General features: G+C 43.0%; 1 protein-coding gene across 8 annotated transcripts in view; it reads right to left on the bottom strand.

The window, feature by feature from the left end:
* GCM1 (GCM transcription factor 1) overlaps window positions 1–22,821 on the bottom strand; it is a 49,209-nt gene that overhangs the window by 14,740 nt on the left and 11,648 nt on the right. For 4 of the 8 annotated variants that reach the window (XM_089333149.1, XM_089333150.1, XM_089333148.1 and 1 more), the window contains one exon: window positions 1,777–1,974. The exons of 1 other annotated variant lie outside the window; for it this stretch is intronic. In XM_089333149.1, coding sequence (XP_089189275.1) covers window positions 1,777–1,845 — 69 coding nt within the window. In that variant the 5' untranslated portion in view covers window positions 1,846–1,974. Of the gene's footprint in view, window positions 1–1,776; window positions 1,975–4,543; window positions 4,650–21,171; window positions 21,602–22,821 lie in introns of those variants that run through there. 3 more of the 8 variants (XM_089333151.1, XR_016233992.1, XR_016233991.1) reach the window with 3 other exon arrangements.

Here is a 22,821-nt window from a genome sequence, read left to right as displayed (position 1 = left end):
AAACCAAATGTGTACATTTGCTGTAAATTTTTGTTTAATACTCTGGAAAGTTAAGAACACTTTTGTTTTGGAAACTCATGCTGGAACATGAAATTTTATGAGCCCTGCATTTCCCCCCAGGGACTGACTCTTTCTCTCTTCAGTTTATGGATCTGAGGAGTGATATGGATCTTGTTCCAAGAAGCATGCACACTAATGCTCAGTGTTGTCCTCTGTTCCAGGAGTGCTGAGACTCACTAAGACCCTACACTAGAACACGATGCTGCAGAGTGCTGTGTGTATCTGCTTACTTCAGCTTTTGATCTTGTGTATGTCCAGCTACTATTCAAGGGCTGTAATCATGAAATTAGAAATGGGCAAAAATATAGATCCCCTAGCCCAGGGCAATTAAAATTTGTATTTCTCCCAACTAGCTACAATAATCAGGATATCTATTAAGAGCAATGGCAAACACAAATCCCTAAAATGGATATCTGCAGGAGTTAGTTGTGGTTCATTCAGCCAGCCTTTTAAAATTAATTAATTAATTAATTTAAAAGCAGAGCAACAGAAAGAAAGAGAGAGATCTTCCATCCACTGGTTTGCTTTCCAAATGCCTACAACTGCCAGGGTTAGGCCAGGCCAATGCCTTGAGCCTGGAGCTCCACCTGGGTCTCCCAAGTGGATGGCAGGGAGCCAACTATTGAGCCCTCTGTCACCTGCTGCCTCCCAGGATGTGCTTAGCGGGAAGTTGGATCGGAAGCTCTGTGCTACAGGATGCAGGTGTCCCAAGCAGCAGGGTAAGAAGCTGCACAGGAGCACAGGCCTCTAATCCTTCTTAAGTGAACAGAAAGTGGCCCACGCTTTCTGTCCTCCAGCTCTCCCAAGACCTACCAAGGAAGAACGTGGGGAGAATTTAAGGAAAAACATAAAAAGAAGCACATGACAGTCTTCATCAGAGTGACAATTTCAATGATTGCGAATCAAAACTGTGGAATCTCCATTCTCCTTCTCCAGCTCAGGATGGTTTACATTCCTCCCTCCCTGCTCGGGCAGACTGGGCTGACCTTTTTGTTACTTGGTACTGGTGGTCTCCAGCCTTAGTCGCCTTGGTCACCACTTCAAACAGTTCCTGGTGGAATCATCTTCAAATGGCCAGAAGGGAGGGTGAGGACGTCATGAGTGACACACGTGGAAAATCAGTTTTAAACAACTAACGCTTTCCATCAAATTGAGTTACAAAGTCAACTGCCCAAGAGGAAGGCAAAGAAAGCATGCAGTGGGGGTCACTCTGCAGCTGGAAAGCAATTCCATGTGGGTGCATGGCATTTATAATCCTACAAGCGTGTGCTGTGTTCCACTAGAGAACTACCTTTAGAACACTCTAGAATGTTTTGGTTATAGGTTTAGCCTAACACTATTACTATAACAAATAAGGATGCCTGGGAACTTATGCATGATAAAGAGTCACTCTGTTAGCAAATGAATCATTATGGATTTTGTCAAACCAGCCAGCCAGGGTGAGGACAACTGAGCCAAACCACCTTGGAAAGAGAATAGCAGCACTTCCCTTGCCTTAGTTTATTACTAGGGGATGTGGTAGTTAAAAACTTGTTCAATCAGAGGTCCAGGCTTCTCTTTAAAAATCCTGGGTTGGATGCTCAGATGTAGCTCTGTGGGAGGCAAGCTTACCCAGCTGGGACCCTCACCAATTTCCTCATAGGTCCTAGCTGCTTAATACAGTCAAGGCTGCCTGGCCAAATGCTAAAGGCAGAGTCCTACTGAGCAGGTACATACCTGTGGCAGCTTCATATCATTAATATCCCAGCTCAACATCTCCTTGTCTTCAAAGTCGTCAGGTTCCATGATAATCAGGTCAAGACACCCGTAGGTTTCTGTCTGACTCCTTCAGGTGTGCTTGAAAATTTTGTTCTCAAAGGTTCTTGATATAGTTGGATCAGTTCACTCAAGCAGCTTAGACCAAGAGACTCTTTTCTGGGGTTAAAAAAATAAACAAATAATAGGAAGACTGACCAGTGCCTGTCTGAAAGAAAAATGTTTCACTGACATTTTTGCAAGTACCAACATATAAATAAAATACAAAACAAAAGTCATTGCAAAACTTATAAGTCTAATAAGGAATTAGAGTAACGGGAGCACTGCTTTCACCCTTGGATTTAGGCGTCTTACTGCACTGCCAGTTCAGGGTGTGGAGGCCTTGGTGGGGACGGCTGTCATCTGCAGTCAATGCACAGGACATTTTTCCATCACACACCCGTGCCTAGCAGAGTTAGAGTTGGCCTGGTGTTCTTCAATGTGGGTGACATTACAAGAGGGGAACAATACATTGGATTTATCTAGAAGTATTTTTTTTAAAAACCCAAATGAGGAATTACTTGTGCCCTCTTCAATAAATCCCACATGTACTGGCTATCTGCAGGAATCATCAGCTAATGTCCTTCTATCAGATTTCTCTGAAACAGGCTGCTTCAGCTGGGCTATACTGATATTTTTGATAAGATAGCTCTTAATTGAGTGGAGCTATCTTGCACATAGAAGTTCTAGCAGCATCCTTGGGCTCAGCCCATTAGGTGTAAGAAAACCAAAGTATCTCCAGACAAATATTGTGTGGACTGTAGTAAAATTTCCTGTTTGAGAACTGCTGCTTTAAAATTATGAATACACTCTTCTTTCCCACGTTGTGATCATTGTCTGTGATATTAGTATCTCTACTTTCAAGGAAAAAATAGCATATAGGTGCATGTATATAATGTCTGCATTGAAGTGAATATGGCAAAATGTTTAAGTGTAAAATAATAAATAAAATAAAGCAAATTGTGTTTCTTGACTTTTTTGGCCTAGAACATCCTCTAGGATTTTTCGACTTTATTTTCAGCAGCATCACTCTCCTTTACCCTCTTAAGTGCATCTCACGTCTATGATTACATTACGTAAATGATAATTTAAAATGTTTGTTTAAACTGCATTTCTTCCCTCATGAGAAATACTGCTCTAATTTCTACTTGTAATTGGTTAAAAGGGGAAAGGGGTAGGAAGGAAGGGAGGAGGGGGAAGTGGAGGGAAAGGAGACAGAATGAAATTTCAAAGACTACCCTGAATTAAAAAAAAATGAATCATACTGCAGATGTAATGTCTTGTTGGTAGATGATGAAATAAAACATGTTCATGTGTATATCATTTACATTTGTTGGCTTTCTCATAAAAATAAGGGGTATAATAATGGCATATGGAACTACTTAATAGTGAACTCAAACTACAAGTTAGACTAATAATCTAAATCTTAGGGAGACCCGTGAAGTCTGTTCTTCAATTCTTTAACTTTCTGTGATTTTAATACTTCCTAACACTGAGCTCTCCTTAGGGAAGGTGTACATAGAGAGAAGACTGTTGATCTGAGCATATAAACAAAGTTTTGATCATTAAATAAAAAGCTAGACTGAGTCTCTTTCTTCCCCCATGCCACCTACCACGCAAGCTACTATCTAGTGATCATACAATCTAGTGATCACTTGCAGACTCAAAGGACTTAAAGTCTCTGCCCCACCAATTCAGGCATTGATGTTTAAGACTAAATCCCCTTGAATTTTAAGTAAAATACTATAAACTTTTAGTTTCTGAAGCAATGGCCGATTTAATTCAAAGAACTTAAATAACAAATGCGAAGATACAAATATCTAGCAGCAGGTTTGTGGACTTAGCTCTTTGAACAGAAGCAACAGTATCTCTGATAGCCCAAATTTTGTTAAAATTAATCAGAATACATTTCTTTTAAACCCTGGAAAAGGGCTGGCATTGTATACAGTGGGTTAAGCTAGTAGACTGTGATGCTGGTATCCAAGTGCCGATTCAAGTCCCAGCTGCTCCACTTCCGATCCAGCTCCCTGCTAATATGTCTGCTAAAGTAGCAGGTGATGACCCAAGTGCTTGGGTCCCTGCCATTCATATGGGAGACCCAGATGGAGTCCTGGGTACCTGGCTTCCACTTAGACCAGCCCTGGCTTTTGTGCCCATTTGCAGATAAACTAAAAGATAGATTTCTCTCTGTCTCTCCCTCTCTGTGTCACTCTGCCTTTCAAATAAATAAATAAAATCTTGAAAAAAAATCCTTGGAAAGTAAGATCGTATTTTCAAAAACCAAAACAATGTTTTAAGTCTAGACGCTATAGACATAATTCTCTAATTTGTTTTAAGTTAAGGGAAGCAGAATTTTAAAAAAAATCATACAGCAGAAAAGCTACATTGCTCTTTAGATTTCTTTTCGATATAAACTTTTGCCAAATGAAGGAGTGTTAATTTAATATTTTCCTGAAAATTACAAACAACACATAGAAAAGTCAACTGTTTTAAAGTCCTTTAAAAAGTAAACTCACTTTTTCTACAGGATTAAAAAGCTAAATTTGTCAAGACTTCTTTTTAAAGCTTCTTGGTAAAAGTATATTCAATTTTTATCAATTTTATAGAAAACAAACCAGAACAAAGAAAACACTGTAGGAATGGGGTAGCCCTTACATTTGCCTCCTATTGGGATTTCTGGCTTTCTTACCTTCTGACTTCTTGTGCAGATGTGGTCAATATTGTGTGTAATAAAAATCTCTTCTCTGGTTCAGGTCCCAGCAAGCTCTGGTCATTTTCTGAGCAGACACTGTTCCCTATTCCAGGTCAGGGTACATTATGCTAATGAGCTCTGGCAACAGTCCAATCAAAATGCAGATGCTCACAGCTCAGGATAGGCGAGAGCAGCCCGAGAGTCACTTAACCAGCCTGATTCTTCTCAGAATGTGAGCAATGTGATGAATATTCCATGGTGTGCATCTGAACTTTTCCCTCCTTTATGTTAAGAGGACATTTTAACTAAAATGGACATTGAAAAAAACCTCACAAGGAAGCACAGTTGTTTTCCTTCTTGTAATTTCACAGGTTGGGCCCAAGGCACACCAATGCACAGCCACCCCTAATTGTCCCACTATTTACCCTGATGTGTACAAGAGACAGAAGAAAGAGGCTGAGAGTTATTAGGTTGATTAAAATTTATTGGAAAAGATATTGGATAACCAACTGCTCCTACACCAGAAACGCCAAAATGCCATCCTATACTTAACAATGATATGAGTGTCTGATACCCCCCAAATAACACTATCCCCTCCTCCTAGAGAGAGCACCAGCATCCCCCACAGTAGTGCAGTGCACCTGCTATGTTGCAGGTAGTCCAGGAGGCTCTGGAGATACAAGGGAGAATTACAGTTGCTAAGCTCAGTCTAGTAGAAAAGATGAAAGAAGATATTAAACAAGTCCAGTGTAATTTGACACACGAGATAGAGACAGTAAGTAATACAGAGGAGGGAGTTATGAAATGGGGGAGGAGAATCAGGGGAACATTCTTTCACCAAAATGATGCCTGATGAAGCTTCCCAAGGATAAGTAGACATTGACCATGCAACAGAGATTGGAGACAGGTGCTTCATATGAAGGCAACAGCATGGGCAGTTTTAGTAAGAGTCAACACGTGTGGGGAGATCCAAACTATCACCGATGAGGCTTGGGAGAATGGAATGAACAGGCCAGAAGGTAAAATGCTTGAAACACCAGAGAGTTGTGCTGGGCAGCTGCTCAGAGAGCTTTGCAAAGCTGAGTTTTCTCAGTAGTTTCTCAGTTCACGAACTCTCTGAAGCTGTGCTTAAGACTCTGCATACTTGCCTTGTACTTTATCTGACCAATCTTGTTCTCCTCTCTGAAGTTCTCCCTGCCTCAAGCTTGGTCAAGAAGAACTTTCTCAATCATATTGTATCAGGACAAAGCCTAACATTGTGTCAAGTGGCAAAAGAGAAATGTCTACAGGGTCCAGCTGCAGAATCTCAGAGCAGAGCTAAGAGTGGATTTACAGTCATACCTACCTGTCAGGATTAGCCACTAGCTTAGGTCTCTTCTCTAGAATATCTTTCCCCAGCCATGTAGCTAAGCCCTGTCCATCCTTCAGGAGCCCCAGAGTGCCACTTCCCTATGAGGCCTTCTCACAATATTCTGAAACACAGGACTTCTCATTTCTGAGGTTATTTCAGAACTCTTGACTCTAAGTGATACAACCGTCTTATATTACTTACAACTAATATTTCCTAACTACAAAATAAATCTAGGATTTTTTTTTGTAAAAAGGGGTCATATTTTGGTGTAGGAATCTGGTGCAAGGCTTAAGATACCACTCGGAACTCCCATATCCCATACTGGAGTGCCTAGGTTCAAGTCCAAGCTCTGGTTCTGAGTTCAGCTTTCTGCTAATACATACCCTGGGAACAGCAACGATAGCACGAATAGTTGGATCTCTGTCAGATGTGTAGGAGAATGAGGTTCCCAAATCCTGGATTTGGCCTAGCCCAGCCCCAGCTGTGGCAGGCATTTGGGGAGTGACCCAGTGGATGGGAGATAGATATCTTTCTCTCTCCCTCTCCCTCTCTTTCAAATAAAAAATGTTAAAAGTTTTGAAGATTTATTTCAGAAACAAAGTTACAAAATGAAAGGTCTTCTATCTGCTGGTTCATTACCCAAATGGCCACAATAGCCAGGTTTGGGCTGGGCTGAAGCCAGGAGCTTCATCCAAGTCTCCTACATAGGCGGCAGGGGCCTAAGCACTTGACCCATCTTCCACTGCTTTCCCAGGTGCATTAGCATGGAGCTGGATCAAAAGTGGAGCAGGGGCTGGGTTGTGGCATAGCCGGTAGAGCCGCCACCTGCAGTGCAGGAATCCCATATGTGTGATAGTTTAAGTCCCGGCTGCTCCACTTCCAATCTAGCTCTCTGCTATGGCCTGGGAAAGCAGTAGAGGATAGCCCAAGTTCTTGGGCCCCTACACTATGTGGGAGACCCAGAGGAAGTTCCAGTCTCCTGTCTTCAGATCAGCTCAGCTCTGGCTGATGCAGCCATTTGGGGAATGAACCAGTGGATGGAAGACCTCTCTCTCTCTGCCTCTGCCTCTCTGTAACTCTGCCTTTCAAATAAATAACTAAATCTTTAAAAAAATTACATTGAATTATAACCTTCAATAATTTTATTTTTTAAAAGTGGAACATCCAGGACTTGAACAGTGCCCATATGGGATGCTAGCATTGCAGGTGGCAGCTTAACCCACTGTGCCAAAATGCTGGCTCCTAAAGTAAATGTTTTTATTAAAAATTGTGTTCTTATCTCCCAAGATTGCTGATATTAACATTTTGGTCATGTCCTTTCAGACTTATGGTTTCTCCTATATATATAACCAAACACAGATATTATATGCATAAGTGCAGTTGCACTGTCCATATACTGCTTTAATTGTTGATGAGTGTCAGCCCTGACTTTCCAGCCAAGCTTCTGGTTCTTTCCCTCCTCCACCTTCCTGCTTCTCCTCCCAGAAAGACCTGCTGGATTTTCACCTGCACCATCAGAACCATCCTTGTTCCAAATACCAGCCCTACTGGGACCCAGAGGGAACTAAGGAATTCTGTCTCCACACTCTGGCTGAGCTTAGACAAGACATCCAAGACAGGTAATGGCACCTTGGCTTTCTTAAGGCTAAAATCCTAACCTATGACCGAAATTCTCCTAATTGGATCTCTATCATTGTTATGAATCACAATAATAATCATAGCTACTTTGCTTAACTGAACACTTAGAGTGTTTCAGATGCCATGCTAAGCACCTCCCTGTATTATCACACCTCATCGTTATAGCAGCCCTATCAGGTAGACCCTATTCTTATGCCTCTAGTACAGAAGAAGAAATCAAGACTCAGAGAAATAATATCACCCAAGTATTTAAATGGCAGAGTTTGGATAGAACTCAGAGATCTGCCTGTTGACCACAGTACTGCATGAATTGCTCTATCCTGTTCAGTGTCTAGAATCTTTTTCTCAGCTCCTGTACACTCAAAAGTTATACATCACTCTTCCATAGTAGTGCTTTAGACAGGATAATTCTTTATGAAGGACTGTTTCATACATAGACTCTCCAGACACTGGATGCCAGTCACAGAGTCAACTATAACCCGCCACCTCCTTATTTCCAAATGTTCAGAGAGGGTCAGGGAGAGAGTTAGCATTGGGTCACCTCAGGTTCAGAATGACTATGCCAGATCCTCAGTGCTAACAGTTTGCATAGACTACTATCTGCGGTTTCCAATTCATAGCCTTCAGATACCTGGTTCTGCCTAATGGAGTAACTTCTGTTTCTGTAACTCTGTCTTCCTGTCATCTACCCTACCTCAATGGATATCCCAGGTTCAAATTTCACTCATTTGCCCAGCCCCTCTGCTGTGAACTTCTTCTAAAAAAAGATTTATTTATTTGAAAGGCAGAATGACACAGAGAAAGGAGGGGAGGGAGGGAAGGAGGAAGGGGGGTGGGGGAGATCTACTGGTTCACTCCACAAATGGCCACAATGACCAAGTCTAGGTGAAGCCAAAGCAAGGAGCCAAGAACTCCATCCTGGTTGCCCACATAGATGGTGGGGACCCAAGTACTTGGGTCATCATCTGCTGCCTTCCAAGGCATATAAAAAGGAAGCTGAATTTGAAGTGGAGTAGGCGGGATTCAAACCAGCCTTCTGATATAGGATGCTGACTTCAACAGCAGAGGCTTAACCTGCTGTGGCACAACACCAGCATCTCTACTGGGGACTTTCAGTTAGCATTTATTGTATGCTAGTCATTGTTCCAAATATTTGACCCTCATAATCACTTCATGAAGTATAGTATTTTTAAACTATATTTTAATGAAATTATTAAAAAGAAACTGAGGTGTAGAGAGGTTAAGTAACTTGATCTTTCAACGATCATTAAGTAACCAATCTCCCAGGATCAGCAAACTGACTTTTTCTTTTTTTATAAAAATGCATCATTTTCTGATAACAATTAAGTCCAGATTCTGTACAGTCAGGAAACCAGGACTGTGGCAGGTAACAAAACAGAAGTATAACAAATCCTGGGCTCACAAACAACTAGCTAGACCAAAGAAGAATGGTAAAGATGTTTTCAGATTCCTCTCAGGAGTCATGTCATCTGCAGCATTCCTTCCAAGGGCTCTCAGCTGGGCACTAGAATACTATCAAATTGAAAGCCTTCTCTAATATCTCCTCTGGTTCACTTTGTGTTTATCATGAAACAAATCCTTTTTACAAAAAATTTAAAAAATAAAACTACAGACTCAGTTTGATGAAATTAACACAGCTAGGTCTTTTGGTGTTCTAGTCAAACTGAAATTAAGGGGTTCTTACAGGACTCCTATAAGCTTCTGAAAGTGCAGACAAATGGTACTCAGAAAGACAAAACATTTTCTACTTCTGTAAATATTCAAGAAATCGAAAATTCAACACATCTCGGATTTGGCTAGTTAAACAAGCACACACAGCCACGCCTGCTCCAGCTCTGCAGTGAGACACAGGCCCCATAAGCTCCCACCTATTCAGCACTGGATCATATGCTTCTACTGTATTTAAGTATGCATTGCCATTATGACCACCAAATGCAAAGATTTTGCCCATCACTGTTGCGATCCCAACTCCACCTCTGGAAGTGGTAAGTGCAGCCATGTAATCCCACTTGTTGCTTCAAGGGTCATACCGCTCAACTGAACTCAGAGGTGAATTATCATCAAAACCACCAACAACATATAAGCAACCATGAAGTTCACTAACTCCATTGCCTGCTCTTCATTGACCCATTTCTTTAACTTCTATCCACTTGTCTAGATGTGGATCATACCTCTCCACACTAGATAAAGAAGCCACTCCATCATTGCCACCTACTGCATAAACATGGTTCACTAGAGCCACAGAGCCAACTCCTCCACGATGTGTATTCATTGGTGCCACTGTACTCCACTGATCTGATTCTATATCATATCGTAGAACTATCAGCTAGAGAGAAATTATGTTAAAAGACCTTCCCTGGGGCCAGTGTTGTGGCATTGAGGGTAAAACTGCCACTTGCAATTCTGGCATCCCATATGGCGCCAGTTGGTGTCTTGGCTGCTCCACTTCCAATCCAGCTCCTTGTTAATGGCCTGGAAAAAGCAGCAGAAGATGGCCCAAGTGGTTGGGCCCCTGCCACCCATATGGGAGATCTGGAAGAAGCTCCTGGCTTCATCCTGGCTTGGCATTTGCCATGTAGCCAACTGGGGATTAAACCAGTGGATGGAAGATTTTCTGTCTCTCTATGTATAACTTTGAGTTTCAAAATAAACAAATGAATCTTTAAAAATAAATAAGTAAGTAAAAATAAGACACATCTCCAGGGGCTGTTATGGTGGTTCAGCAGGTTAAGCCACTGTCTGTGATACTGGCATCCTAAATGGGCACAAATTTGAGTCCTGAGTGCTCCAGCTCTGATCTGGATCCCCACTAACAACATGCTTGGGAAGGCAGAAGAGGAGGTCCCAAGTGCTTGGAACCCTATACCTACTTGGAAGACCAGATGGAGCTCCTGGCTCCTGGCTTTGGCCTGGCCCAACCCTGGTCATCATGGCCATTTGGGAACTGAACCAGAGGATGGAAGACTGCCCCCACTCTATAATTCTGCCTTTCAAATAAATAAATCTTTAAAAAAGACGTTCCCTTCATGATGAAGTCTATCATATTCTGATCTCTCCAATATCAACAGTCCTCTACCATCTGACCTTCCCATTTTTTTAGGAACTTGTTTTCCCCCCAAAGCTGTGCATTAAATTTTTCTGTCCTTTCTGGTATGGAATGCAGCTGACCTATTTAGTCTTTCCCTGGAATTTTCTAAATTAGAGGTGGAGGGATTGCTCTTTCATCTCAGACACCAAATTGGAAGCCTGACTTCAGGCCTGCTGATGGTCATCTCTGCCTGCACACTGCGTAATCTGAGAGAATGGAATCAACACAGGAGAGGGGACAGGGAGGGGAGGGGAGAAGCCTGGACATAGCCAAGCCCCAGGCCTGCTCCAATTTTCCCCTTCCCAATCATGTGGCCCAGCAAGTACCCTTTATGCTTTCACTCTTTGGAATTGGGTGTTTTCAACTTATACCTATTAGATATTTCCTAACACATTTTCCACCCTCCTAGACTAGGTAAACAAGAATCTATCCCATCATTCCTTTTCATTTACTCTTCCAAAAGTAGCATCCAAAGGGACTCATCTGCTATCCTTAAAATCAGAAAACTCTAGGGATATTGTGGTTAAATGTCACTTATAATGCCAGCATCCCACATCAGAGTACCTGGGTTTGAGTCTCAATTCCACTTCTGATTCTAGCTTCCTGCTAATGTGCACCCTGGGTGGCAGCAAGTCGTGGCCCATGTAGGTGGCTCCTTGCCATCCACGTTGGAGACCCAGACTCCTGGCTTCAGCCTGGCTCAGCCCCAGCCATTATAGACATTTGGAGAGTGAACAAGTGGATGGAAGATCTCTCTCTTTCTCTCTGCCTTTCAAATAAATAAATAAATTTTAAATAAGTGAATAAACTATTTTTTAAAATCAGAAAATTCTTTGTAATGTCTTGCTTAAATCAACATACAGGACACAGAGGGTAATTGTTGACAGCCTCATTAGACACTTACCCAGCATGTGCACTTGCTAAAGCAAATAATTGAAGCACCACTCCGGGATTGCTGCTCTGTACAGTGCAAAACTAAACTCTGTGGCCAGCATTGAGGCATAGCAGGTAAACGTGCTACCTGTGACACTGGCATCCCATAAAGGCTCCAGTTCACATCCCAGCTGCTCCACTTCCCATCCAACTCCCTGCTAATGGCCTGGGAAAGTAGCAGAAGATGGCCCAAGTGTTTGGGTTCCTTCCACCCTTGTGGGAGACTTGGAAGAAGTTCCTGGCTTCTGGCACAGGCCTGGCTCAGCCCTGACACTTAAGGAGTGTCACTTGAGGAGTGAACCAGCAGATGGAAGATCTCTCTCTAACTCTGACTTTCAAATAAATAAATCTTTTAAAAAAAATCTAAACTCCGGATTTTTCCTTTAGAGTTTCTCAGAATGTAAGCCACTATGGCTCTTACATGGAGTTCCTCAAGGTCCATATCGTATCCTTCACTTCTAAAGACCAATGTGTCATCTGAAATTGCATACTCAGCTGCATCTGTTATCAGAAAGAGACTGATCTGTATTCTCTAGATCTCTGGGCGGGTTAGTATTGTGGCATAGTGGGTTAAGCTTCCATCTGTGATGCTGGCATCCCATATAGGCACTGGTTCAAGTCCCAGCTATTCCACTTCCAATCCAGCTCCCTGTTAATGTGCCTGGGAAAGCAACAGAGGATGTCCCAAGTACTTGGGTCCCTTCCAGCCACAGAGAGACAAGGATGGAGTTCCTGGCTACTGGCTTTGACTTGGCCTAGCCTCAGCCATTGTGGCCATCTGGGGAATGAACAACTAAATGGAAAATCAATCTCTCTCTTTCTCCCCCCACCCCTACCCCCTGTAACGCTGCCTTTCAAATAAATAAAACAAGTCTTAAAAAAAAAAGTAAATAAATCTCTGGGCAGACCAGAGATCCCTGGTTGATTGTCTAGGTGGGAAAGACTGCATGTCATGGTGCTCTTTGGAAAATATTTTAACATTTTAAGATATTTACACGTAAGACTTAAGAACTATTTGACCAATAGAAAGTATGGCAAGCATATGTTTACATACTATCAAAACCACAGCCAAGAACCCAAGTGTCAACCTCTACAATGGACAAACTAAAAAGCAAGCTCCCATTTGTCCTAGTGGATTGTTTCCAATTTTCTAACGTTTCCGTCATTTTGTTTTTGTACTAAGAGGTGAGAATTATTATTTATTAACCTACAGGTTAATAAAAATATGGCTAAAATCAGAACAAAAAATGATTCCGCTTAAGTAATTTTGCAAATCAGGAACTCAAAACCAGTTTTCTTATCGGTAAGAACCACATTTACACAAAATAGGAGTCTGATCCTGTCACTTCTATGATGGAGTAATGTACTAACCTCTGGTTATTTTTCATACAAACCCCATTTATGTTAAAATTTAATGGTTTCTTACTGTTATTTTATTTTATTTTATTTTATTTTTTTGGGTTTGAACTGACTTTATTATTCTGTAAATGTGAATTTTACAAAGCGTTTTCATCATGAACAAAACATCCTGGGCTCCTGCCTCGGCCCGGGAGTCCCCGCACCCTGGCCGGGAACGCGCCTGTGGCTGTGGCCCCGGGGTCGCGGCCCCGACGCCAGGGCAGCCGGGAGCCATCTTACTGTTATTTTAGATGAATTAAAAACTATTTGAAACTTTTGGTTTTAAGTTCTAATATGGTAAATATCGATAGATATGGCCACATAATCAAAAATTTTTTGAGAGTCTCATGAACTTTTAAGAGTGAAAACTAGTCCTGACACCAAAGGGCTTGAGAACTATGGCTATAAAGTACCTGGTACAGTTCTAGAACCTTAAGCACACTCTCACTATTGTGCAACCATCACTACCATTCATCTCCAGGACTCTTCTTGTCTTGGAAAGCTGACACGCTACCCACTAAACACTAACTCTACTTCCCCACTAGACACTGGCAACCTCCATTCTACTTTCCATCTTTATGAATTTGACTACTCCTGTTTGGCAAAAGTGAGACTGCAGTATGTTCTTGTTGTGGCTAACTGACGTCATAACACCTTTTTCATCTATATCAAAGTACATACCAGAAATTCCTTCCTTTGTAAGGGTGAAAAATAATCCCATTGTTTATACGCACCACATTTTGCTTACCCTTTCACCCATGGATAGACATTTGCAGCGATTCCGCTGCATGGATGTCCTAAGCCTTGGCCATCAGAGGAGAGCTGTTTCTCATCATACTGTGCACCCTGAATGCAAACCACCCCACTCTGTCCCTCCCAGGGCTCATTTCTCAGTACCAGAAAGACGGTAGGAATCAAAGGTGGTGAAGTTGATAGGTGAAAGAGAAAGAGATGCTTTCATGAAATCTGGACACCATCAAAACCCAAAGAGCAAAACACCACTCAGAGGCTCTGGGACAAGGGGGCTGATTCCAGCAGACACAGCACCCACCCCTTCTGTAGCCAACACCTACACTCACTAGCAGTGGAGTTGCTCAATGGAGCCCTTAAGAGATAGTATGACAAGGCACAACTGAAGGATCTTCTTTGGCAGGACATTTAGACTTTGGCAATCAGAAGAGGGGTAGAACAGGTGCAATGAAAAGTAGTGGATGGTACACAGTAACAGAAGACTCACTAATGACCACAGTTGACATCTGCTCAGGAAGACACAGCTGGAAATAATCGAGTAGAAGGGAAGTCCTGTAGGTGAGTCCAAAAGCCAGCAAAATACAACCTAAAACCCCTCATATCACTCAACATAAAGGCTGACGCCTAGAAAAATCACGTTAGATATTTATAATTAAAGAATATGGAGGGGCTGGACTGTGGTGCAGTAGGTTAATCCTCTGCCAGTGATGCCTGCGTCCCATATGGATACCAGTTCCAGTCCTGGCTGCTCCTCTTCTAATCCAGCTCTCTGCTACAGTCTGCACCATGTGGGAGACCAGGAAGAAGCTCCTCGTTCCTGGCTTCAGACTGATGTAGCTCTGGCCATTGTGGAAGGAAGGAAGGAAGACCTTTATTTCTGTCTCTCCCTCTCACTGTCTGTAACTCTACCTCTCAAATAAATAAAATCTTTAAAATTTTTAAAATTAAAAATTAAAGACTGTGGAGTGGGGCGGGTATTGTGGCACAGCGGGTTAGGCCACTGCTTGTGTTACCCACACCCCATATCAGAGTGACAGTTTTAGTCCCAGCTACTCTGCTTCTGATCTAGCTTCCTAATGTGCCTGGGAGGCAGTGGATGATAGACCCCTGCCATCCATGTGGGAGACCTGGATGGAGTTACAGTCTTGTGGCTTTAGGCCTGGCCCAGCCCTGGTTATTGTAACCATTTGGGAAGTGAACCAGTGGATGGATGATCAATCAATCAATCTCTGTCACCATACTTTTCAAGCAGATGAAAATAAACATTAAAAAATATAAAGAATAGTTAGAAAAATACATTAAAATGTTAGTTGTTTGTATTATAGGATTCTTTGTAATGCTTATTTCCAACTTGTCTATTTGACAGAGACAGAGAAGGAAGAAAAAGGATTCTCTTCTATTCGTTCACTCCCCAAATGCCTATAGCCCCTGGAGCTGGGCCAGGGCCAAATTTGGGTGCTGGGAACTCTATCCAAGCCTCCACAAGTGGCCGGGACCCAACCACTAGAGCGAACCTGCTGCCTCCCAGGGCATGCATTAACAGGAAGCTGGACTGGGGAGCAGAGTTGAGACTTGAACCTAAACACCCTGATATGGGATATGGTGGCCCTTCTGGCAGCTTAACCACTCAGCCAAGCACTTGACTTTATTTTCTTTTTTTAAAAATATTACTCTATAATTTCTGCATGCTGTATAAAAAGCATGCATCCTTTTAAATCATGTGTTGCCCTTTTTAAAAATAAATGACATAAAACAAAAATATACATATTGTTTGTACATTACTTAAAGCAGCAATTCTCAAACTTTTTGGTCTTAGGACAGGTTTACACTCTCAATCATTCATGACAACCTCAAAGAGATTTTGTTTATATTGTCCTACATAATAATAATCCCTTACTGGAAATTAGAACTGAAAGACATTTATTTACTAGTCTAGAATAATGAGTAATATGGGGCAGTCATTTGGTACAGCAGTTAAGATGTCTCTGGGGGCATCTGCATCCCATATCAGAGTACCTGGATTGGCGTCCCAGCTCTGCTTCCAATTTCATCTTCCTGCTAAAGTGCACCTTGGGAGGTAGCAGGGGACGGCTCTGGGAGTGGGTCCCTACTACCCACATGAGAAATCTGGATTGAGTTCCAGCCTCCTAGCCTCAGCCTGGCTCAGCCCCAGCTGTTGCAGGTCTTTAGGGAGTAATCAGTGGGTGGAAGATTTGTCTGTCTCTGTCTACTTCTTTCACTCTCTTTCTGCCTTTCAAATAAGATGAAAATAAATTAAAACTTGCTTTAAAAATAACAGTAACACATTACATTTTAATGTGAGGAACATTTTATGAAAAATAAGTTGAAAACAAAAGATTAGTAAGAGTAACACTTTGAAGATTTTTTCAAGTCTCTTTAATACCTGACATTTGAGAAGACCGTTGGATATCTCATATCTCTGCTGTGTTTGGTCTGATAGAAACATCACATGTTCTGTAGCCCCTGAAAACTCCACTGTACACTTATGAGAGATTGACAGTTCAGAGAAACAAATACTAAAGAGTTTAGATCTTGAAAGCCTCCTAAAAGTGTCTGAGGCATCCCGGGACTCTATCCACCACATCATTGCTTCACACTGTTCAAAATACATTCATAAGCAACTCTCATCTAACGTCACAGAAATACTTTGAGCTGGGCATGTCTTTACACAGAGGGGGAAACCTGAGCTCTAGAGAGATTAGCCAGTTCATCAGATCACATGCTCAGATGCCTGTCTTTAGACTCAGTCCAGGACCCGATTCTAGATAACCACCGCATCTCCCCTGTAAAACCTTTTTGATCACCCACCTTTCCCCAGATAAGCAACTGTCTGAGACACTCAAAGAATGTTTGCACAATAACTAGGGCAGCTAGCACTGTAATTCTAGAATGTGGTAGGAAAACGGAGACACAGAGAGCTGGTGTACAAGAGAGCAGGACATAGCACACAGGTCCTGGTGAGGAAGGACCTGAGTTCTCAACATCACTCCTCCATTTGCTGTGTGACTTGGCACAAGTTGCTTTACCTCTTTGGGCCCTAGTATAGCTTCATTGGTAACACGGGATGGTGACATCTTCCCTGCCTGAAGCCAGGGGCTGGCCGGGATGACTGCCCAAGATGTCTGCTCATGGAAAGGTTGTCACGTTGATTAGAAGGTTGATTCCACATTGCCATTCATCCACTCGTGGATACTGGGGTCCATTTCCCTGCATTTAAGCTTTCCCAGTCTTACTCTGCAGGCTAGAGCACTTTCTGTGTGCTATTGAAAGTGCCATGGAGCACTGTGTGTTTAACACAGGCAAAGGAAAACACCCAAGAGCCAATGGCAACAGGTGTGTCAGAGAAGTATGCATTGTGCTATTTCAAGTTTGAGAAGCAAATTCCAATGCTAAACAAAAAGCTAGATTTTTGTCTTTGTTGTTTTCTCCTCTTCTTTAAAGAGATGTTACCAAATTGTATGTTTCATAAGGTCAGAGAACATACTACTTTTAACTCCACATTCCGCTTAACACCTTGCAGAGTTCCTGACGAATTCCATCAACTTATCTATAAGTACACCAGCATAGTGTGCAATTAAGAAATATTTTCATCTGATTTTACAACAATCTTCTAAGGAGGGCAAGGCAAGCAATTGTGCAACTTTACAAAGAAAGAAGCTGAGGACCTCAGCTCATGGCCAGGCAATGTAGGATCAGAGACCAACAGGGGCCTCTTCATCCCATCCCCAGCTCTGACCTTCTGGCCACACAATCACTCAGGGGCTGTGAATGAGTATTTGAAGTCCTTCCTATGTATAATTTCACTTTAAGGCTTAGCAATATAATCTCAACTTCTTAAGGTCCTTCTGATCATGTGATTTTACGTGACAGTTTCTCATTACAGCAAATATCTTTTTTTTTTTAATAGAAAAGTATGTCTATGTGAGGTCAGGCCTGCTAGAATATATATTTAGAAAAGAATGAAATGACTCCCAGTTCTGTTATATACTCTGCAATAGTCAGAAGAAAAAGCAAAAAGTGATGATGGGAGGTAAGTGTTGTACAGGTGGAATAGAAGAGCTTGGATTGTTCCTTGACCCTTGTGCTTTTTTTCTGGAAAAGTAGGTATGAAATTGACTACGTAGATGACAGTTGCCCCATACAGGACTACCCAGAGCAAGGCTGTGATGGCCCCTTGAGCACTGAGCCTTTTGAACTGATGCTGGGGCGGAGCGGGGGTGGGGGGGTGGGGAGAAGGTGATACTGATACTGAAACAGAGAGTTCACTGATTTCTTTGGAAGACAAGGTAGACATCAGGAACTAACTAAGCAAAGCAGGATGTTAGGACCTATGTGGAGGTGGACGTGGACTAGAAAGCCAAATGGCTCCCAGACTTAGCACCTGGAGATCCCAGATTTGAAGAAAACAAAAGCATTAACTGCTGAAGAATGGAGTGATTGGGCCATCCTCTCCTATCCACTCATCAGACAATAATCTCTCTCTACCCCACCGGAAATCTGAGACTATTCTCTTAGGAAACCGAATAACTAAAGTGTTAGATTTGGAGAAGTTTGAAATTTGGGGTCTAGAGAACCGGGACGATTAGGGATGCACATCAGATGGAAATTAGCATGATCAGAGTCTCCTGATGACCTGTGTGGCTCTCGTTGCTCTCCCCATCCTGTCCTCAGAGTCTCCTGATGACCTGTGTGGCTCTCGTTGCTCTCCCCATCCTGTCCTCAGATCAGCAGTGAGAACTGTGTTTGGATATCACATCTGCTTCCAGAAAGTGAATGATTCCTCTTTTTTTTCTTCTTCTTCCCTAATTTGAAAGGAAGAGACATAGACAGAGAGATCATCCATTCACTGGTTCACTCCTCAGATGCCTGCAACAGCTGGGGCTGGGCCAGGAGCCTGGAACTCACTTGGCTGGCAAGGACTCAAATGCCTGAGCCATCACCTGCTGCTTCCTAGGATATACATCAGCTGGAGGATGGAACTGGAAGCAGAGCCGAGATTCAAACCCTGGCACCACTACACACAATGCAGGCATCCCAAGCAGTGGCTTAACTACCTGCCCTGGATGATCTTTCTTTCCTGAGAAAATTGAACAGTCTTATAAGGGAGAAATGCAAATAGTTTAGGGCTTCCCAATGAAAAGGGGAGCTCACTGATACCCTAAAGGAGAACCCGCCAGTCATTAAGTCTAACATAGAGCTTTAATTCAGCTCTATGACCTCCCGGGACTGGTGCTGTGGCCCAGTGGGTTAAGCCATGGCCTGCAGTGCTGGCATCCCATATGGGGTTCTGTTTGAGTTCTGGGTGCTCCACTTCCAATTCTGCTCCCTGCTGATGTGCCTGGGAAAGCAGTGGAAGATGGCTCAAGTGCTTGGGCCCCTGCACTCATATGGGATACCCTGAAGAAGTTCCTGGCTCCTGGCTTGGGACTGGCCCAACCCCAGTCATTGCAGCTATTTGGGGAGTGAACCAACTAGCAGATGGAAGATCTTTGTCTCTCCTTGTCTGTTTCTGTAACTCTTTCAAATAAATAAAATAAAGCTTAAAAAAAAAAATGACCTCACTCTTCAATTTGAACAAAGATGGTTACACATTTGGGAAAAGTAACCAACTTGAAGGAGAAAGATGTAAAACCAACCAATGAACTAACCAAGACTTGGAGGAAAGAGGAACAGTACAAGAAGTGCTGCATGGGCTGACACTGTGGCGTAGTGAGTTCAGCCTCCACCTGTGGTGCCAGAATTCCATATTGGCACCGGTTCGGGCCCGGCTGTCCCACTTCTGATCCAGCTCCCTGCTAATGGCCTGGGAAAGCAGTGGAAGATGGCCCAAGTGCTTGGGCTCCCACACCTGCATGGGAGACTCAGAGAAGTTCCTGGCTCCTGGCTTCGGATCAGGCCAACTCCAGCCACTGCAGCCATTTGGGGAGTGAACTAGTAGATGGAAGACTTTTTCTGTCTCCCTCACTCTCTCTATGACTCTGCCTCTCAAATAAATAAATAAATATTAAAAAAAAAAAAAAGTGTTACAGGTTGGCGCCGTGGCTCACTAGGCCAATCCTCTGCCTGTGGCGCCGGTACTCCGGGTTCTAGTCCCGGTCGGGGTGCCAGATTCTGTCCCAGTTACTCCTCTTCCAGTCCAGCTCTCTGCTGTGGCCCAGGAAGGCAGTGGAGGATGGCCCAAGTGCTTGGGCCCTGCACCCGCATGGGAGACGAGGAGGAAGCACCTGGCTCCTGGCTTCGGATTGGCGCAGCATGCCGGCCATGGCGGCCATCTGGGGGCTGAACCAACGGAAAAAAGAAGACCTTTCTCTCTAACTCTGCCTATCATAAAAAAAAAAAAAAGTGTTACAATTATGCCACCAAGGTTTTTGAGAATGGAGTCTCAAATGCAACAGAAAATAGAAAAAAAAGGGAACAAGAAAGGGTTTGGGGAAATTATAAATATAACAATCTAAAAATGCTAGATCTTTAGAAAATCTTTAGAAAAACTTTTAGGAAAAAATTTATAACAAACAGAAAATGAAATCAGGAAAATCCACTAATTAGAGAATTAAACTAAAAATCAAAGAGAACAAAAATAGGATATAAATTTAGAGGATCAGAGCAAGAAGTCTACCCACCTAAAATTGAAAGCTGCCAAGAAAAGAAATAATTGAAAATCAAAAAGAAGAAATTAACAAGAGACTTTCCTGGAAATGAAGGACATCGGATTGCGGATAAAATTCTACCCAGTGCTCAAGACAATAAACACAATACAATCCACAGTAGAGGCATCACTGTGAGTTTAGGACACTGGGAATCAAGAGGAAAAGATATTAATTTTAAAGATTTATTTATTTGAAAGTCAAAGTTACTCGGCGGGGCGGGGAGGGGGGGTGTCTTCCATCTGCTGGTACATTCCCCAGATGGCTGCAACAGCCAGCTCTGGGCCAGGCCAAACCCAGGAGCTTCTCCCAGGTCTCCCACATGGGTGCAGGGGGCCCAAGTACTTGGACCATCTTCTGCTGCTTTCGCATCATCTAGGAGCTGGAGCAGAAGTGGAACAGCCAGGACACGAACCCAGAGCCCATATGGGATGCCAGCTTTGCAGGCAGTGACTTTACCCACTTCACCACAATGTCAGCCCTTGAAAAAAAATTCTTAATTCCAGAGAAAAACTTCAAGTTATACACAAAAGATAGGAATCAAAATTTCACCAGACTGTACTAAAGTATTGGCTCTGGGAAAGCACAAGAAATTTGAGTGAGGCTTCCAACATTCTGAGGGCAAGGCACTTCCAACCCTGAGAAATTGAAGTGAGCCCTGACTCCAGAGTAACCCATGTCAGGCAAGTGTGCGGGAAGAATACCAAATACTTCCAAACACAGAAAGACTGTGTCCCGGAAACATTCCTTCTCTGTGTCCTGGAAGCTACTGAAGGATGTGTTCCACCAAAACGAGAAATGATGCCAAGAGAAGCCCAGGAAGATGTGTGTGGAAGTTCCAGCAGGACAGGCATGCACAGGATCTCAGGGGGAGGTTGATGGGTACGTTTATTTCTTTTTAAATTGTGACAGTTAGGCCGGTGCTGCGGCTCACTAGGCTAATCCTCCACCTTGCGGCGCCAGCGCACCGGGTCCTAGTCCCGGTTGGGGCGCCGGATTCTGTCCCGGTTGCCCCTCTTCCAGGCCAGCTCTCTGCTGTGGCCAGGGAGTGCAGTGGAGGATGGCCCAGGTGCTTGGGCCCTGCACCCCATGGGAGACCAGCAGAAGCACCTGGCTCCTGGCTCCTGGCTCCTGCCATCCGCGGCGGCCATTGGAGGGTGAACCAACGGCAAAGGAAGACCTTTCTCTCTGTCTCTCACTGTCCACTCTGCCTGTCAAAAAAAAAAAAAAAAAAAAATTGTGACAGTTAATTTTATGTGTCAACTTGCCTAGACCGCAACACCTAGATGTTTGGTCAAACATCAGTCTAGATGTTGGTGTGAAAATATTTTTCAGTTGAGAATAAGTTAAGATTAACACTTACAGAAGTAGGTTTTAAGTAAAACAGATTGCTTTCCCTAATGTAGATGAGCCTCATCTTGTTGAGGGCTTAAGAATCCTCAGAGATGGAAGAGACTAGTATCTCCCAAAGAAAAAGGAATTCTGCTTACAGATTACCTTTGAACTTGAGCTGCAACCTCAGCTGTTTCTTGGGATTCCAGCATGCCAGCCTCCCCTGCAGAGTCTGCACTTCCCAAGCTCAACAGTCAGGTGCTCCAACTCCTTAACATAAATCTCTCTCTCTCTCTCTCTGCTCTCTCTCTCTCACACACACACACTCATAGGAATAAATAGGAATTAGTTCTGTTTCTCTGGAGGTACTGTATATACAGGGAAAACTGAGAAGCAAAGCTTTGAGAATGTGCAAAAATTATTCATCAGTGCAGGGTACAGATTCAGGAAAAAAAAAAAAAAAACAAGGAAGGCATAGAAAGCCAAGTGGGAAAGTGAGGCAAATATCGACTGAGGGAAAAGAGAGGATTCTGTCTCAGCAATGAACTACATTTGTTCATCATATTAACGAGAATGCTAATTGTTGACTTGCCAAAACTATTTCTACTCAAAATTCTCTCTGGGGAGGAGAGTGAATAAAGTCTGAAATTCATAAACTGAGAAGCATCAGCATTTTATACAGAAACACAGAGAAAAAATACCAAGGGAAATTGCCAAAGGAGCTCAGGGGGGTTTCCTGTGAGTCCAGGACGGGCAGGTGAGAAGACACAGACCAGTTTCTTGTGGGCTTGCGTCAGAAGCTGTTTTTACCACTTGAATTTAGATGCAGGTATAACTTAGGTAAAAATAGAGAGTGAGTGAAAGATACTTGCCCACTTGCTGCTCTGTCGCTTCTGGGTTTTGCTGCCAGATAACTAATCTAATCTGTTAGTAAAACAAAATCTAGGGCAGTGGGTTAAGTCACCACTCAGGATGCCTACTTCCTATATCAGAGAGCCTGGTTCCCAGCTCTTCTGCTTCCGATCCAGCTTCCTACTGGTGCACACCCTAGGAGGTAGCAAATGATGGCCCAAGTATTTGACTCCCTGTCACCCACCTG

This window comes from Oryctolagus cuniculus, chromosome 5, assembly GCF_051225735.1.
Source record: "Oryctolagus cuniculus isolate XC-2025 breed Fujian yellow rabbit chromosome 5, ASM5122573v1, whole genome shotgun sequence".
Lineage (NCBI taxonomy): Eukaryota > Metazoa > Chordata > Mammalia > Lagomorpha > Leporidae > Oryctolagus > Oryctolagus cuniculus.
This window is presented reverse-complemented; position numbering and strand designations above follow the sequence as displayed.